The sequence below is a fragment of the Lolium perenne genome, chromosome 7, assembly GCF_019359855.2.
Source record: "Lolium perenne isolate Kyuss_39 chromosome 7, Kyuss_2.0, whole genome shotgun sequence".
NCBI classification, from domain to species: Eukaryota; Viridiplantae; Streptophyta; class Magnoliopsida; order Poales; family Poaceae; genus Lolium; species Lolium perenne.
In genome coordinates, this window is record NC_067250.2 from 176,899,902 (window position 1) to 176,919,642 (window position 19,741).

Here is a 19,741-nt window from a genome sequence, read left to right on the forward strand (position 1 = left end):
GTTTAGGAACAAAGATTGTACTAGTTGTCTTACCTTTGTCTAGTACCTGTTAGATTATTAGGCAATTTTCGAGTAATTTTAATCACCGAAAGCAACATTATAGATGCACTAGCATATTTAACTATATACACCATACCAAGCACATCTGAACATGAAACAAGTAGCAGTGCAAGGTAAAACAGGAAAAGTACGTACATCGCGACCGGGAAGCTCGCTCCAGCAGCAGCACCACAACCTTCATTGATGTCGCCCATGGTGCAGTCAGATTTGTGGAGGAAGCAGTCAAACCGGTGAAGAAGAACACGAACAGCAGCGAGCGATCGCGCCGGGACACTCCCTAAAAATCTTATCCCCCGCCTCCCGGTGCAGGATCTCAACGAAAGGAATTTCGGAGGCCTGCTCTCCCGGACGACCGTGCGCGCGGTCGCCGGGATGGGAAAGACTAGAGAGTAACACTGAAAGTGCATGGAGACCCCATGTGTGGTTTTGGTAATTAATGACAATCCCTATGGACTAATGTTTGCATTGAGTTATATTTGTAGGAGTTGTCCATAGGCAATGCTTGAACCATATGTTGGCTTCAAGGTTGCAATAAGAAGAAATTGGTGAAGGATATCAAGTGTCAAGTATGTCTTGAAGATGAAGATGAAGTGAGCCCTCAAGTTACTTCAAGACATCAACATGATGAAGAATGAAGAAATGGAGTGCAAGTTCAAGATGAGCCAACTCGGAGAGATCATATGCTTGAATCTTGCCATCCATATGGTGATCATGATTATGTGAAGATGCATCGAAGAAGAAGCTCTCCCGTAGTGGAGTATGGGGGAGAGCTCTCCCATAGTGGAGTATGGGGGAGCATTTCGCATGTGTTCATCAAGCAAGCACAATGAAGAAAGGCGTTCCATCTTGTTGAGGTCAAGACCGTCATCATCAAGCTCAAGTGGAATGCGCAACGTTAAGATTTGCTCTTGATAGGGTTTCTTTCTCATCGGTCTCATGGTGTAGTTGGAGACCGGTTTATAGTTTAGTTGCCGTACTATCAAGAGGGCTCTCGAGTGAGTAACTCGATCGTATCCTTCGGAGAGGTTAAACCTTTGCATCCTTGCATCATCTTTCTTGGTTGTTATTTGGATCTTATCCATGTGATGTTTTAGAGCTTGTGCGTATTCTCATGACAAGCTCTAGTTTATCAAGAATGGTTTTTGCATGGGCAACTTGTTGCATTTTTGAGGTTGGAGGTTTCACCGGTATGTCTTTCTTAGATAGGTCAAACCTTTCATCATTTGTTTCTATAATCCTTTGCTGGACTATGATGGTTCCCTGCATGATCTTGTAGAGCTTGTTACTAGCTTCGAAACGAGTCCAAGATCATCAAAATCGGAGTCCGGATACTCAAGTTATGTTTTTTCTAAGTATGCCCAAAGAGAGGAGTTTGGACTGGCCGGTAGTACCGCCCGAGCACAGCCAGTAGTACCGCCCGTGCACGGCCGGTAGTACCGCCCGAGGTACCGCCCGCGGTACCGGAAAACAGGCCGAGCCTCACAGATGGTTTCCAGTGAGGTTGGGGCGCTCGGCGGTACCCCGGCCGGAGGCTCCGGCCTCCCCCTCCCGGCCCGCCGCTCCAATGCCTCGCTCTCCCTCTCGTGGGCAGCTCTCACGGGTGGTAGTACCGCCCCTAGCTGGCCGGTACTACCGGCCCCAAATGGAGGCAGCCCCAACGGGCAGAAAATGTGCCACCCTTTTAAGCTTCTCTTTCTCTCTCTCTTGGCACTCCTTCTTCCTCCTCTCTGAAAGTGCATGGAGCCCCCATGTGTGGTTTTGGTAATTAATGACAATCCCTATGGACTAATGTTTGCATTGAGTTATACTTGTAGGAGTTATCCATAGGCAATGCTTGAACCATATGTTGGCTTCAAGGTTGCAATAAGAAGAAATTGATGAAGGATATCAAGTGTCAAGTATGTATTGGAGATGAAGATGAAGTGAGCCCTCAAGTTATCTCAAGACATCAACATGATGAAGAATGAAGAAATGAAGTGCAAGTTCAAGATGAGCCAACTCGAAGAGATCATATGCTTGAAGCTTGCCATCCATATGATGTTCATGGATTTGTGAAGATGTGCCGGAGAAGAAGCTCTCCCATGATGGATTATGGGGGAGCAATCCACAAGACTTCATCAAGAAAGCACAATCAAGAAAGGCGTTCCATCTTGTTGAGGTCAAGATCGTCATCATCGAGCTCAAGTGGAATGCGCAAGTATAAGGTTTGCTCTTGATAGGGTTTCTTTCTCACCGGTCTCATAGTGTAGTTGGAGACCGGTTTATAGTTTAGTTGCCGTACTATGAAGAGGGCTCTCGAGTGAGTAACTCGATCGTATCGTTCGGAGAGAGCTCAAACCTTTGCATTCTTACATCACCTTTCTTGTTTGTTATTTGGGTATTATCCATGTGATGTTTTAGAGCTTGTGCTTATTCTCATGACAAGCTCTAGTTCATCGAAAACGGATTTTGCATAGATCTCTTGTTGCGTTTTCGAGTTTGGAGATTTTCTCGGTTTCTCATGTTGAGGTGTTGCACCTCTAAAATTAATAGAAAATCACCCCCAACTAGTTTCCATATTTGGTGTAGCTCTTGTCGTCTTCTTTCCAACAAAATTGGTTTCGTCTTGATCCGAGTTTCCAAACTCTAGATATTGTCTTTTGAAGTTTGTCTTTATATTTGGGTTTAAAAGAAAGAAAAGTAAAAGAAAGGAAAAGGAGAGGAGGGGCAGCCGCCGGAGGCACGGGCGGTACCACCGGCCTCACCATGGCCGGAGCCTCCGGGCTCGGTACCGCCCGCGGTACCGCTAAGGCGCCGAGTGCCACAGTGAAGCTCCAGGGCTATGGGGAGGTTCGGCGGTACCCCGGCCGGTACCATGGCCGGAGGCTCCGGCCTCCCCCTCCCTGCCCGCTGCTCGCCTCCTCCGCCGCCTCCTGCCATCTCTGGCCGGTAGTACCGGCCACCAAGGGCCGGTACTACCGGTCCCCTTCTTCCCCGCGCGCAGCACTCCAACGGGCAGAAATTGGGGCATCCTTTTAAGCCCCCTCTCTCTCCTGTTTTTTTACTACTTGCTCCTTCTTCTTCCTCCTCTCTCTCAAGCCTCTCTCTCCTCCATTGTTGTTGACATTTTGAAGCTTGAGATCTTTCTCCCCTTCCCATGATTCTTGCATCTATTTGAGAGAAAGATTGAGGGGATCTAGATCCACACTTTGACCAAACCAAATCATCTCTTTGTGAGTGAATCTTTGGGATCTAGATCTTGGAGAATTTTGTATTCTCCTCTTTGTTCTTCCTCTCTTATTCCCCCAATAGCTTTTGTAGCTTTGTTGGAATTTGAGAGAGAAGGACTTGAGCATCTTTGTGGTGTTCTTGCCATTGCATTTGGTGCATCGGTTTGAGTTCTCCACGGTGATTCGTGGTGGTGAAAGCAAGAAGGTTGTTACTCTTGGGTTCTTGGAATCCTAGACGGATTCTAGGCCTTTGTGGCGATTTGTTGGGAGCCTCCAATTAAGTTGTGGAAGTGTGCCCCAACCTTTGTGTAAGGCCCGGTTTCCGCCTCGAAGGAAATCCCTTAGTGGAACCGTGACCTAGGCCTTCGTGGCGAGGGTCACCGGAGATTTAGGTGAGGCGCCTTCGTGGCGTTCGGTGTGTGGTGTGAGTACCGCATCTTGGGGTGAGGCCTTTGTGGCGTTGGTGTGCATCGAGCAACCACACCTCAAGGTGAGCCTCTTGTGGCGTTCGGGAGCACTAAGCAACCGCACCTCTCCACCGGAGATTAGCACTCGCAAGAGTGTGAACTCCGGGATAAATCATCGTCTCCCGCGTGCCTCGGTTAACTCTATACCCGAGCTCTTTACTTATGCACTTTACCTTGTGATAGCCATCGTGCTTGAAGTTATATATATCTTGCTATCACATACTTGCTTGTATTGCTTAGCATAAGTTGTTGGTGCACATAGGTGAACCATTGCTTAGAATAAGTTGTTGGTGCACATAGGTGAACCATAGTATATAGGCTTTGGGCTTGACAAAGTAAACGCTAGTTTTATTCCGCATTTGTTAAGCCCATCTCGTAAAAGTTTTAAATCGCCTATTCACCCCCCCCCCCCCTCTAGGCGACATCCGTGTCCTTTCACTCTCTCTCTCAAGCCTCTCTCCTCCATTGTTGTTGACCTTTTGAAGCTTGAGATCTTTCTCCCCTTCCCATGATTCTTGCATCTATTTGAGAGAAAGGTTGAGGAGATCTAGATCCACTCTTTGACCAAACAAAATCATCTCTTTGTGAGTGAATCTTTGGGATCTAGGTCTTGGGGAACTTTGTGTTCTTCTCTTGTTCTTCCTCTCCTATTCCACCAACAGCTTTAGTAGCTTTGTTGAAATTTGAGAGTGAAGGATTGGATCATCTTTGTGGTGTTCTTGCCATTGCATTTGGTGCATCGGTTTGAGTTCTCCACGGTGATTCGTGGAAGTGAAAGCAAGAAGGTTGTTACTCTTGGGTCTTTGGACCCTAGACGGCTTAGTGGCTTTTGTGGCATCTTTGTGGTGTTCTTGGGGACTCCAATTAAGTTGTGGAGATTCTTAAAGGGCAAGGCCTTAGTGGCATCTTAGTGGTGTTCTTGGGGACTCCAATTTAGTTGTGGAGATTCTTCAAGGGCAAGGCCTTTGTGGCAATTTGTTGGCAGCCTCCAATTAAGTTGTGGAGATAGCCCCAAGCTTTGTGCGGGTTCGGTAACCTCCCTAAGGTTACATAGTGGATCGAGGACATCCCTCTTGGTGGGAATTCTCGAGGAGAATACGGTGGCCCTCGTGCATTTGGAGTGACTTGTCCTCCACACCGCTCCAACGGAGAGTAGCACTCGCAAGAGTGTGAACTTCGGGCTACATCGTCGTCTCCCGCGTGCCTCGGTTATCTCTATACCCGAGCTCTTTACTTATGCACTTTACCTTGTGATAGCCATCGTGCTTGAAGTTATATATATATATCTTGCTATCACATAAGTTTCTTGCATTGCTTAGCATAAGTTGTTGGTGCACATAGGTGAACCATTGCTTAGAATAAGTTGTTGGTGCACATAGGTGAACCATAGAATATAGGCTTTGGGATTGACAAAGTAAATACTAGTTTTATTCCGCATTTGTTAAGCCCATCTCGTAAAAGTTTTAAATCGCCTATTCACCCCCCCTCTAGGCGACATCCGTGTCCTTTCAAACACAACAAAAGAAACTTCGCGAGAGAGACGAAGAAGAGTGTAGCGTTCTACATCTGTTCTGTCTCTCGTCTCCTGGTATAATCTGGGAGGAGACCCGACAGAACCGCATCGCCATGTGTAGGAAGCCAGGGACACGCGACGAGCATGCGCACGCACGGTCGACACGTACCCAGGGACACGCGATGAGCGTACACAATGCACGCTGACACTTACCCAACTCAAGTCACGAAGCGCGACGTGACACGTGTCGGTCGGTGGAGGAGGAGGAGTGTGTGAGGGCTCCTTCTCTTCTCACTCACTTGGAAGGACTTGAAGAGCAGCGCTTATAAACCACTCCAACTCCCTCTCAAGTAGTAATGTGGGACTAAAATTTGTCCCCAAACTGCCAACGTGATGAGCATGAAGATTTCAGAAATTGTAGGCTATATGGGCTGACTTATTGGGCTGCAGCCTTTCTACATGGAACATTACTTAGACACACTTTAGTTATAGATACATCTGCATTTCAAACTCTGAAAAAAAACTGCATTTAGAAAAAGTTGAGAGATCTATTTTTAGATGGAGGAGTAGATGATTGAAAAAAACATATTTAACAATAATAGTGAATATTCTTCTATAAAATTGATACAACATACATTACCATGTCACAAATTTCACATACAAATTGGACTCACGGCTAAAGGAATGAAAATGAAAAATATGTCCTTGAATAGTATCGATGTGAGACTATTCGTTCAAATTTGAGTTTGGCATTGTTTATTTATAGTCAGATTTGTCCATTTGGGTTTTAAGGAATGAGAGGAATTTGAACATGGAAATTCAAACGCGGTATAGCGTGGATACGGTATTGCATCTGTCTTGATTTTCTTCAAATCAAAATATCATGTCTCTTTTAAACAAAAGGAGACCAACTAGAAGTCTAGAACTAGCCCTTGTTGGCATGTTTTTAATGGAGAAAGTATTCATTAGCGAGAATTTTAGAAATTCCTTTCGATGAGAGTGGAAATTCATAAGCAAATTTAGTGAGTTGGACATTTAGTTACTAGTGAAGTTACTCCCACTATGAGCAATCTTACCATCATATCACACATTCCAATGAAGAATGGGTCTACAAAGTAATAAATATGACATTCTATGTTACTATATCTATGATAATACCCAATATGAAAGTAGTAGCAAGTGAACTTCACTAGTAACTTTCGTTGAGATCCTTAATAACATTAATAGGGTAGTAGCAAGTGCATGTTACTACCTAACACTGGCGGAGCTACGTAGGGGCCGAACCGGGCCACGGCCCGCCCAGGATTTTGGCAAAACAAAAATGATCTACTATGCATCAGATGTACAAACCCAACTGCAGCCCACGAGATGACCACCACGAGTCTAGATTCCAGAACGTGCACCATCTCTGCCTCCTTGACTCGCAGTCACAGACTCACAGTATCTCTGCCTCCTTGACTCGCAGTCACAGTTACTCAAGTAGTCGACCAACACCACGAGTCGTTCCTCGACAGGAACAATGGAGACACCTCGGCAGAGCTAGGTTGAGAAATTAGAAGAGCAAGACCGGGGAAAAGGAGCGGAGGCGGAGCAGGGCGGCACAATAGCAGCATCGCTGGACCGCCGCCCGCAGCCAGGGACACGCACAGGTTGCTGCTCCTCCAGCCGGCGAGTTGTGGCCGTCCAGCAATCCCAAGCCAGCGGCAGGCGGCCAAGCAGCTAGCTATAGTCCTCTATCTGCTCCAAATTCCATGCTCACCTGCTGCAGTTTTTCCAGGCAAATAGAGGACATGCGCACGCTATTGAATCATCTCAACCACATGAACCTTATCCTACAACAGCTTTGTTTGAAAGTAAAATCATGTGGATCTGACCTGATTTTCAACTATTGTGAACCACACAAGTAGTTTTGAATGTATGTCTTACTATGTAATTTGGATTTTTTTGTGCTCTGAGTTAGCTTGGCCCGCCCAACATTTTGCTTGAAGCTCCGCCACTGCTACCTAACATTACTCTCCACTATGACTAGTCTGAGAGGGATATATGGTGAGTGATATGTGGGCCCCACCTCCTACCGCCCAGTAGCCATGATTCAAAATTTCAAAGTCACACTTGAAAAGGTAGGTGTTCCATATGTCCCTTGCTTGCCCAACTTCTTTAGGCCCTATTTCATTCACATGATTCTACAGATAGAAAATTAGGAAAAATATAGGATTGTAGTGGCATGCCCACTTTAATCCTATAATTTCATATGCACCAAAGTTTGCTTGAGTCCACCATAGAAAAAACAAAATATTCTAGTAAAAAAAAAGTGTGTTAGATTTCCTAAAAAAAAATCTACTGTGAAGGATTTCTTAAGAAAGTTTCAAATAGAATTCAATCCTACCTATCAAACAAACACAATAGTATAAAAAAATAGTGATAAGAATTTAAATACTCAAAAAAATCTAATATTAATTCAAAGAGGCCCTTAGTAGGGCGGGTAGCTTTGGATTCCAGTTCAAGGAGCTAGTGCACTGACGTCTACGTCTGCATAAGGGCAGGGTTGGGTGGATATTACCAGCCGTGAACAGAGTTGTTTTTTCGACAAATAAAGATAAGACATAAACCACATCTTTTGTCTACATCTCGCATATATATTCTACCTATATCTCAACATTTTCATCCCCGAATCTCAATAGATTAATTCTGTAGATCAGACAAGACATGTATGAGTGGGCAAACAAAATCATCAGATGTGAATCTAGAAAACTAATGCATGGCTGCACAACTTGCTGCACGCCTTGGCGTAAGTCTTGACAGTGCTGATTGCTGAACAAGTGGAACCACTCGTAAACATTTTGTCACGCTTGGAGTTGACATTCTACATAAAACCAAAAGCCTGTGCGAACCATGGCAATTGCAGCAGGAAGATAGTACATTCTTGCAGAACATTTGCAAGGGCAGGTAGGAGCAGTCAGTGAAGACTGTGCGAACAATGGCAATTACAGTAGGAAGATAGTACAGCATTTGCAAGTGCAGGTAGGAACAGTCAGTAGTCATCAGGATATCATCTTCTCTGCATCTTCTCTGCATCTTTTTCTTTACTCAGCATCTGCAGCTTCAGCAGCTGCGATCTCCGAGTCCAGTAGAGAGATGAACCGTTGGCTTACATGCTTGGCCACAGATATCATATCGAAAATAACGCTTGGATCCAACCCTGCGCCTCCCCTCTTGGTCATCCCACATATTTGGCCAAGCCTGTTGACTGAAACTGAAACCGCAGAACTCATCTGGGATTCCTCCTCCGAAGTGGCATCGACAATATAGTGCTTACCAACCTGGCATAAAAAAGGTACTTTACAAAAGCAGAAAAGAAAATACAGATAGACAAGATTATACTTACAAACATACGATTAAAGTTGTGAACACAATCAAATAATGAGGGAAATTATTCAATGCAATCCAAATTTTAACACAGTAACAGTTTACAAACACTGGTGCCACATGACAGTTTTAAACATTTACTACCTCCGTCCCAAGGAATAAGGCGCACGCGTATTCCAAGATGAACTTTGACTATAAAAATTGAGCAACAAAATCTTGGTTATATTATATGTAATTAGTATCGTTGGATTCGTATTGAAAAACAATTTCTAATGATGTTAATTTTATACGAACAATCTTTATATATTTGAAGTAATACTTAGTCAAATGAAAAGCACGTAAAACGAGGACGCCTTATTCCTTGAATCGGAGGTAGTACTTGGTAGGTGGTGGATCATTGATTTAAGTGAACTAAAAAAAAGCTGGTGCCACATGACAGTTTTAAACATCAGGTGGTGGATCATTGATTTAAGTGAACTATAAAAAATAGACCTAACTTTGGATGACCATCATGTTCCTGTCCATTCACATTAATGCCACGGCATTTCTAAACAAATCGATTATTCCTTCTTGGCACAGATGCATAAAAGTTACTCAAAGGGAAAATAAACACACAGACCTTGGTCAATGTAACTATAACAGGCACACTGGAAGTGTCGAATTGCAAAAAATCTTCATCACTGATATCAAACTCAGGCTCCCCATCCGTTTCAGCATTCAGGGAAACATTAACTTTTGGAATACCTGTATCACTCAAAGCAACCTGCAATAAGCATATAGATTATTAGCACCCAACAATTGCACCGCTCTTTTGTCCTAATTATGTCAACAATGCAATGTACACTAGACAGCACACCACAATCACGGATCATAACATGAATAGTTGATACTGATAATAACATGTGTACAAGAAAACGCTAAAATTTTTTAGCAATAACCAGTGGTTCCTTGATATCCCAGCAACAGCTCAAATTTGGCTGTCAAGTGTCAACAGGCATCAAAATATCACCAATCCATCCAAAATTTATAAAGTACATCCAATTTATGCCTGATTACTGATTCCTACCTTGCTCTGTGTTTTACATTCTAAAAATCCCATTTGTTCCAAATATCACAATTCGGGAATCTACCGAGAAATTCAAGTAGTGTAGCGTCTGAACTTGTCCATTTGACAGGATCTTAGGCATAAGAGTTTCCGCCCCGAAGAATTATGCAACAGTAGAAACTATAATGGCTGGCATCAACAAACTAATGATTTATCTTTCGTAGATTTGTTTTGCTGCTATGCCAGCAAATAACACAAAATAAGATAACCATTTATTACTATTTGGTGCCCAACTCATCTGGTATTGATAAGCTCTGCCTGCTAGTATAAGATCCAGAACACAGAAGTAGATATATGAACAAAGTTTTCATTCTTGTTTTTATTTTAAGAGGACTGGGGAAGTATAACAGCCTTCCATTAGTTGATTTTATGTATTTCTCAGCAATGGCAAATAGGATCTTAATTTGAATAACCATTACAGTGGACTATAATAAGAAAAAAAATGATGACACTTCTTATAACCAATAAATATGCTGACTTCCAAGTTAATATGGCATCACCAACACTTGCACCAAAAGATATAACTTGAAATTACAAGGGATGCATCTGCTGAATCAATAGAAACCACAGATTACCTTTATCGCAGCAGCTAGTGCATCAAGCAAATTACCATCAGAACTGACGACAAGTCCATCAATGTACAGATCCCAGCAAGCTTTTCCCTCAATGACGATTAGGGACGACAAATCAATTGCAGCCCCTGCAATATAGTTCGTTAAATTTGGGTCAATAAGTGGAAAAAATTACTGATAGCAAGAGTGATAATCTACTTTTGTGGAGGTTTACTGAAGCAAGAAGAGGGCATCAGAAACGGAGCTGAATTTGGTTAAATCACTAAATTCTAAATGAGATCTCTCTTGACGGTTACACAGGAATTGACCAGACACAACTTTGGCGCATTGGAAGGCTAAAAGGAACCTACAGGTAGGGTATTCATTCTGGAACAAATTACCATGCTGCTTTCCATTGGTCGATAACCCCCTGATATTTCCAAAGCAAGCTTAACTTTGAGGAATAATCGTTAATTGCCTGAAACATCGGAGTATTCATTCGAATATGACTCGCTATCCACACCTATTTCCTACCAGCTAACCAATGAAAACCCTTGCCAGCAGACAGGCAGCAATGGGAAAAGTGTGGAAAATTCATATGGAATATAAATTGTAGTTTTTGTATCTTAGGAAATTCAGATTGGTGCACCTAAATTCCAAACACCAATTCACTCGATAACACAAGTTTAACGTAATAAAGTTACAGACGTGTAATTTTACTTCCAATTGTCAGCAAATGTATAGTTCAAATGAGTTTAAATCAATTTTCCAGTAGGCATAGTTGAAACGAACAAGAAAATGTAATAAGACTACATGAAGCTTTGGAAAATATTCAAATACAGAAGAAAAAATGATTACAAGTATAAAACTGCATGAAATCAGTGTGCATAGCAATCCTAACGAAGCTTCATCAGACACTGGTTATATTCAGTGAAGGATGCAAACAAAAAAAAGAGGCTTGCAGTATTTGTTTCTTGAGCCACAAACCAACAACTATAAGCAATAAAGTAGGTCCCAGCAAATACCAAAACGAGATATTGGGCACATGCTAAAATGCGATATGAAACACAAAGATAAGTGGGAATTAACAAATTATATTTCACCTGCCCCACTTTTACCACCCAGTAAACATCTTTGCAGCGCAACAGAGAGTTCAGCCGACAATTCTTCAGAACCTCTACCCTAGAAATTTCAATTAATGAACATAAGTCAATCATTGTGCACAAAAAACTTCCAATGGAATACGATCAGAAAGGGAACAAATGAAATGCAGCCAATGGGTTTAATAAAGCAAATCTAGCAGTGTTTTAAAGTCAAGGCTGGTCAGTCAGCTTCTTCTCTTGCATAGCAGTCCAGTGCTCTGCTGTGCAACCCTGCCCTATGAGTTTGTGCTTTTAGCTAACAAAAATAGTAAACAGATATCATGGTATACATGCTTGTACTTATAACAAGCTTACATGTCATTCGACTATCGTAACGAGGGCATGGTTAAGGCTTAAGAGGAGACCGATCAACAAGGCTGTCTTCTAATAATAAAATATCAAATAGCTTAAAGAGTTTCTTCACATTATTGCTAATGATCACATTACTCTACATGGCGAACAATCCCATGATTCATCATCAGATTGCCGGTATCCATTATTCAATGAACAAAAAAAATGTGTAAACTGATTCATGTCTAGAAGGTCTAGATGACATAACCTAGGTAACACAGAAATAATAGCTGATTTAGATTAATACTAATCCAATGCGAAAGATCATTGGGTTTTTTGAGTCTGATCCAAGTAGAAGGAATTGCCAACCTCAAACATAGGCGCAGCAGTTGGACTGCAATCAACATAAATGGAAACTTTTCCTTTGCCAGGGTGAAGAATTGTGGGTTTCCCCAACTCAGCCTGCAGGTGAGTAATCACAGTAAGAAAAAAAAGAGTAAAATAGAACGAAAACAGAAGAATAACTAGACTGGCACATGCCAATGGTTTCTAACAAACTCTAAGCTCTCTACATGAACATATTTATCAATAAAAATCACATCAGAACAATATTAGAAGCAATATTAACTTGGCAACATAGGTCTTGCTGGGTTATAGTCAGTTAATTGTTAAGCTCAATGCCGGAGGACACAAGAACCTTTTTCAATTTTTGCTAGTATAATTTTCGAAACAGGAAAGCGTAGTACTCCAAGATTTCTTCATTAGGGCACGGCTTATGGTAGACAAATACAGAATATGGCATAGCTCAAAGGCCAGTCAAGTGCAAGGAACCAAGGAAGCATACCTTGACGCTGGCGATGACTTCGGTCGCACCCATCCTAACACGCGCCGAGCCGTTCGCCTGCGACCACCAGTTGGGAGAAAAATTAGGGCACGGACGGTGGCAGCGCGTAAGGAACGCGTGAGGGTTCTTGACGTACCTGGGGGATGATTCCGGTCTCGACGGTGACGGCCCGGAACTGCAGCCGCGTGCGGCCGTCTGCCCGGAGGTCCTGCGCGATGCCGCCGCGGATGAAGTGCTTCTCCCCCTCCGAGAGCCCCACCATCGTATCGGGCGGGCGCGGCGCGGCGCGGCGCGGCGCAGGAGATCCTGGCGGCGGCGGCGCGGCGGGAGGGACGGAGCGGGTGGAAGAGGGAAGGTAGGGTACTGCCGGGGTTTAGGTAGGTCCCCGGAGATTGGAGAGGAGGAAGCGGCGGCGGGTGCGTAGGACGCTGGTGACTCTGTCTGAAGGCCCGAACAGAACAAGGTGGCCGCTCGAATAAAGGCCCACGGTCTCTTTCCTTGCGCGCGCTGACGAGCGAGTGTGGGCCAAGTTGAACACGGGCCGAATACATGATGCTTGCCTCCCCGACTGTACGAGGTCCTTCCCGAGAAACTTGGGCCCCAGCCTACCTTCGTTTGTGTGACTCAAGTCAAATAAAGGTCTGCCTTCATCCAAAAAAAAAAAAGTTGTCCTAAAAAAAAAATCTAAAAAAAAGTCTGTCTAAATTTGAATATATCTAGACGTAATTTAGTATATAGATACATCTAAATTTAAATGAAACTGACACATCCTTAATTGGCCAGAGGGAGTACATTCGATTAAAGCCTAACGGAGATGCTAAATATAGAAATAAAAAAAATCATCTACACAACACATTCTTAGTAGAAAGCTCTATATATTTTTGCGCCAACGAGAAATTTGGTATCTCTCTCCATCTTTCCATGGTACTTGTTTCGAGGTGGAACTTTAAAAAAAAAATTTGATCCAAAAAAAAGGCGTGTCACATGGTACAAAATTAATACAATTATATTTATATTTCAATATTTATTCAATGGTATAACTTTTTTAAAGCATGCCATGTATGTTATTGGTCAAACGAATGATCAAAATGAAAACACGTAGAAAAAAACGCCACGGTAAATAAGGTAGTACAAATTAAGGAGATCGGCTACGGTGCAATGTTGGGCGTAAGAATGGGGTTTACTCGACTCATGTTCCACCTTTATCCATAGTTTACGGAAGGGTGAGGGCTCATCTAGAGGTTGGTCTTCTAGAATAGTGGATTTAGTTATGTCTTCGTGTCTTGGTGTTTCTTCTCAAATCGACTAGGTTTAGCTTCGAGATGGAGCTATTAAGTTTAGAGGGAATATTCATTTAGTGGAAGGCGACATTGCCGTCAACAGCGGGCCGTCTATGGTGACTTCGTCAATTTCAAAATTTGATATGTGGATTAATCTCACAGAGGTGCTCATATAGATAGGGTGTGTGCGCACGTTCATAGGGGTGGGTGTATGCGTGTGTATGTGAGCGTCTGCGTTTGTACTGTGTTTCTCAAAAAAAAAAGTTTAGGCTGAATTTGTCTGGCTAGATCTTGGGCGGTCGTTCATCCCTCTTTATTACATTCTTCTTGGGGACGGCAATATGTTTCTCAGGTGGCCTTGTTACCAATCTGGCCAAAACTGAGGTTTTCGCTGTTAGGTGCGACGACTTGGATCTCCATGACATCCTTACGGACTTCCCCGCCAAAATCGCCACCTTTCCGGGAAAGTATTTAGGGCTGCCTTTACATCACCGTCGTCTTCGCAAAGTGGATCTGCAACCTCTCATCGACAAGATCGCTAGGAAACTTCCGGGATGGTTCGGCAAAAACCTCGCCCGGCCCGGACAGATCACGTTGGCAAAGTCTGTTCTCATGGCAACGGCAACATACCACGCCACGGCCATTCCTCTCTCAAAATGGGCCCGTGACAAGATCAACAAGATCGCCCGTAATTTCTTCTGGGCGGGTGATGATGCCGAACACGCGTCCGGTGGGCACGCTCTGGTGAATTGGAAGACGGTCTGCAGACCTAAGGACTTGGGAGGTCTGGGCATGACGGGCCTCGAACGTTCAGGCCGCGCCCTGCGTCTTAGATGGCCCTGGCTTCAGTGGACCGACCCACATCGCACTTGGGCGGGGTCTAATCTCCCTTGCGATGAAGCTGACATGGATCTCTTTAGGGCCGCCACGAAGATCACTATTGGGAATGGCGAATCCACCAAGTTCTGGTCTGACCCATGGACGGAGAGGGGGCCGATCCGGCTTTGGGCACCTGACCTTTATAAGATGGCCTCAAGAAAAGGCAGAACGGTGGCCAAGGAGATGCTCAACGACAACTGGATTCGCTCCGTCGCTAGGTTGTCAACGCCGGTACAGCTGGACCAATACCTGCAGGTCTGGGAGGTCATTGCGGGTACGCATCTCACCCCGACGATCGCGGATACCATTTCTTGGAAGATCAACACTCAAGGTGTCTACTCCGCCAGCTCCGCTTACCACATTCAGTTCTTGGGTTGCTACCCCAAGTTCGATGCCAAGAAGATTTGGTCAACGCACGCCGAACCCAAATGCAAGCTTTTCGCTTGGCTCGCCCTACACCGGAAGCTCCTCACTGCGGACATGCTTGCCATTCGAGGATGGCCTCATGATCCGGTCTGCCCCCTCTGTTTGTCGGCTCCGGAAACCGCTGATCACCTCTGCAAGGACTGCCCCTTCACCTCGGCCATCTGGACTTGTATACAACAGGATTACCCTGACGTCCCCGTCACGCATGGATAAACTTTCGGTTCCACCTCCGACTGGTGGGACGAGATCATTGCTGGGAAGCCCATGGACTACAAACGCCGGCATAGCGGACGTCTCCTATATGTCCTTTGGAACGCCTGGAAGGAGAGAAACAGACGCATTTTCACGGGTCGGCGCCTGACCTTCCTTGAGGTGGCTTCACTCGCAAGGGACGACATCGCGCAAAAAAATCTTGCCTTCGCCGCCTTCAGGCAGAATATCCCGGCTGAGCCGGATTAGGGTTTTATTTTTGCCTCTTTCGGTGATTTCTCGCATGTTTACACCTTAACACAAACATGCAACCCCTTTGTACAGTTGTATAATTTTCCCTCTTGCTTAATGAAAAGGCAGTGCTCCTGCCGGTTGCTCCAAAAAAAAAATATGTTTCTCACATCATTGACATTGACGTCTCATGGCTTCTATCGGCTACTTCCTAGATGATATACATTTACAATGTTTGCCTGGCTCTGGCATTGTTCGGAGGTCCAAAGGCAGCATTGAACTTCGCTCACGCCGAATCACCGGCGAGTGCAGGAGATAAGATGTCGATTTCCCCATGGCCCTGCGTAATCTTCGTTTTCTTGATGGATTTTCCTCTAAGAGTTTGTTGTTCCTAATAGAGTGAATTCCACCTTTTCTTCTAGTTGTTCATTTATGAGTTATGACACATATTGCTTCATTTGCTGAAAATTCTACCAAAAATACCTCCATATAGGAAATTTTGAACACGGTTTTACCCCTGTTTTAGCATTCACTATGTTTTGTTAGATAAGACCAGCTTGTTAGGTTGATATGGCACGAAAAAATGTAAAGATGGGCATGTGTAACCTTTCTTCACCATTTCTTTCATTTCTCGTTGTCGTCCTGATATTTTGAGCCTCAATCTTCACCTCACACATTTGCCCTTTTCAGAAAAAATACTCCAAATTAGGACATATGTAAACCTCTGTCTGATCTTCTTTTCTGAGGTGCACCTCTGTGTGTTCTAATCGAGAGTGGGAGCGCAAGTAAAGAAGCTTCTCCTTTCGTCGGCCGGCCGACTCACTCGAGTCGATCGCTTTCCAACCAAAAAATTCACAAAAGAGAAAGGCGGCGAGATGAGTGCGAAACGATCAATCCGTTGGCACGCACGCGTCCGACAAAACCCAATCCCGCGCGTGTCTCATGCATGATGCGTCCATCCATCCCTAGGTCCGCCTGAAAATGGCGTGATCTTTCCTGCATCTGTGTATGCTGCTATTCTCTCTTCTCCTCTCCTGCTTTTTGGCCACGCCATGCATGCCATGATCCGGCCACTCGATTCACTCCTATCTGGGGGTCCAAAGGCTGCAAAATTAACATCATTCCTCCTAGCTAGCTCGTTCCCAGGACGAAATCAACAGCCTCGTTTTTTCAAACTTCCATCTGCGATCAATCTTGCAAGGCCAAGAAGATGATGCCGTCTATAGGTGGAAAACGGGCCGAGAGTTCTTCGGATAAGAAGGTCGATTGGTTCCAACAAAAAGGTGGGGAAAAAACTCTGTAAAAAGTTCAGAATACTATGCATTTTGTTACTCCTTCGACGATAGAAGTTAATACTAACATATGCTCTCAGCTCTTATGGTGTGTTACATCATGCTTAGCGTTTGTTGCATATCAGAAAGCAATACAGAGCACGATCATCGTGGGTGGTGGCTACTGAATGTAGCAAGGTAGTTAGATCGACATCACTGATGATTATATCTTTCTTATGAGCACTCACTCACCTTGGGAATGAAGATTAATTAGCATAGCCTTTTCCAGATTTGTTTAGTCTTGGCACATAAGGGATTGGAAAGCTGCTGCATGTGAGCTTCTAATAATCATCACCTTTTGCCTAGATGGCCCTGTCATTCAGCTAATCCCTTGCTTGCTACTTTCATCAGTAAAAAGCATTCTGCTAATTAATCAGGCGTTTAATCAAGCTTTACATTTTGAGACTGAGGAGTACATTTTTTTTTAACATGGGGCACTTATTGGCAGTTCGGCACACATACATAGCTAGTACTTGCCTTTCCACCTCTGGAATTAATCTATTGCCATGTAAGAGTTCTTGTTTCCTAGCTATTCCTCCGTTCCATGATGCTGTCGTGTGTTTCAAATTTAAACTAAAAATACGACAAAAATTATGAAACGGAAGGAGTACCGATCTATTTACTCTTAAATAGTATAGGAGTCCAGGAGACCGGTGACAGTTCTCACAGGTTTGCAACGGTTCTTCAGACTCTTGGCTGGTTAACTGAAAACCGTGGTCCAAGAAATGGTGCAATGTTTTGTTATGGCAGCATCTATCTGGTTAACTGAAAACCGTGTTCCAAGAAATGGTGCAATGTTTTGTTATTACAGTATCTATCTGGTTAACTGAAAACCGTGTTCCAAGAAATGGTGCAGTGACTGCCAATCTAATTTTATTTTAAGAACCATAGGCACACACCCAATGTTATCAACAGTTGGATGATATATGTGTTCACGACCCAAACAGGTTAGCAAAATTTTAATACTATGTTGACTACAAGCGCTGATTGTCCAATTAAGCCCAATCATTGGAGGATTAAATATTGAATAATTAATGGGGATGAAAATAATACTAATACAGTATGCATCCAAAGGTTTGAAATAAAGAACTCTGCACCTCCTTTAAACTACTATATAGGTCCACACTATCAGCAAAGCTCTTCCTTCTCTCTGCAGTTTGCTATTTTCTGTCTGCTAGCTGCCGCATGCAGTCGCTGCAGACAGCGCACTGCAAGAACCTACATCAAAATGTGGTCAAATGTGCAGCTTAATATATTTGTTCCAAGTGAAAGAACAAGATGGGTGCTTTGTTTTGGACAGCTTAATCGATCTGATCAGGTTCTTGGATCAGCACTGGCGGGCCGATCTGTTGCTGCATGCGAGCTATGATTAAGCTGCATTGCTTTCTGCACCCAAAATGCATCGAGAAGAACATAGGACGGGTGACAGTTTGTGTACACTTGAGTGCTCGATCTGTCTGCAACGTAAGATGAGTGACTTTCACTTCAACCTATGGCGTGATTACTCTCAGTATCATATATGTGTATGTTGGGTGATGCTTGGGAATGGTGCTTGTTGATCAGATAATCAGTGTGTAGAAGTGATTTTGTTATTGTGTAAAGTTGATCACATCAGTCCAAGTGAACTTGTGATGAATTAGTGAAGTATCCAATATAATTAATTTATCATCACCTCTTGCTGTGTTTCATTGCCCTTCTAACAAGAATAAGATTTATTTCGGTTTATGATTAACTTTTGGTTTATATATGAATAAAAAGGTAAATAGAATTCAGCGGTACCATACGAAGTGGATTTACATGCAACTACTATATTTTCAGTTAAGACATACAATGAAGTACTATTGATTAAGCCGAAGAGAGACAATGCTGACTAAAAGATTCCAGCAAAAATCTTTTAACGCTCCACTTTAGTAATGTTTAAACAACTAGTTCTGTCCAAAAGTTGCTCCATGCAGTCTGGTATTTGTGTCTGCTTGCTTCCGCTCGCATAGAGAGGCTGCCGCATGAAGACACTGCACTGCAGGAAGCCGAGGTCAAATCTGCAGGTTATTTTACTTGGTTCAAGAAGACAAGATGAGAGTTTGTAGTAGCAAGACTTAAGTTCTCGGATCAGCAAGGGGGCTACTAGCAGTATGATGTGCCTTGATTTCTGCACCCAGGATGCATCAGGAACACAAAGGGCAGGTGACAGTTTGTACACTTGAGTGCTCCATCTGGTATATACCTGGAGTAACTTTTACTTAAACCTTTGGCAGCTTGGGAATGGTGCTGGTTGAGCAGAAAATTAGTGCGACAGAAGTCAAGATCTCTGCCACATGATTAAGGTATTATGTGCTGCTGATCACAACAGTACCTAGTTTTAGGATGACAATGTGGTTGTCATTCTAACCATTGTCTTCAAGCAGGCTGTAATTAACATCAGAGAAATAACCTAGCTGTAGGGAGAGTCAGCTGCTAAGTGAGCAGATTAGAACTCACACTAGCTTTCGGACAACAAGACCTGACATGTCAAATGTACAATCGGATGAGCCAAGACAGACAGGGTGTACCAACGTTACAAAAGGAGCACCTGCAGTGTGGAAGGATCAAAACCTTGGCATGGCCATCGAGTACATTCTCCCCATGCCATGCCTCCTCGCACAAAAGCAATCGAAGATGGATCACCACCGTCGCTGCCAATGTGGGCACCCCTCTCGCATGGTCGCCAACAGATCGAGCTCTTTTTCCTTGAGGTGAACTTGCTAACTTTAATTCCGAAAAAGGGAGAGGAGGGGGAGGAAAAGGACGGCAACCCGTAGCTAGATCAATCGATCCATTCATGGAAAAGTGACAGAGA

The 19,741-nt window shown here is 43.8% G+C and overlaps 1 protein-coding gene across 1 annotated transcript; it reads right to left on the bottom strand.

Moving 5' to 3' along the window:
* Window positions 1-8,057: 8,057 nt before the first annotated feature.
* LOC127314771 (uncharacterized) lies at window positions 8,058-12,987 on the bottom strand. The gene is made up of 7 exons (XM_051345295.2): window positions 12,685-12,987; window positions 12,549-12,605; window positions 12,074-12,166; window positions 11,375-11,453; window positions 10,296-10,420; window positions 9,235-9,378; window positions 8,058-8,569 (listed from the first exon to the last, which is right to left on the bottom strand). Exons 1-7 carry the CDS (start codon window positions 12,808-12,810, stop codon window positions 8,333-8,335), a joined length of 861 nt encoding a protein of 286 aa, XP_051201255.1. The 5' UTR covers window positions 12,811-12,987; the 3' UTR covers window positions 8,058-8,332.
* Between the last annotated feature and the right edge of the window lie 6,754 nt (window positions 12,988-19,741).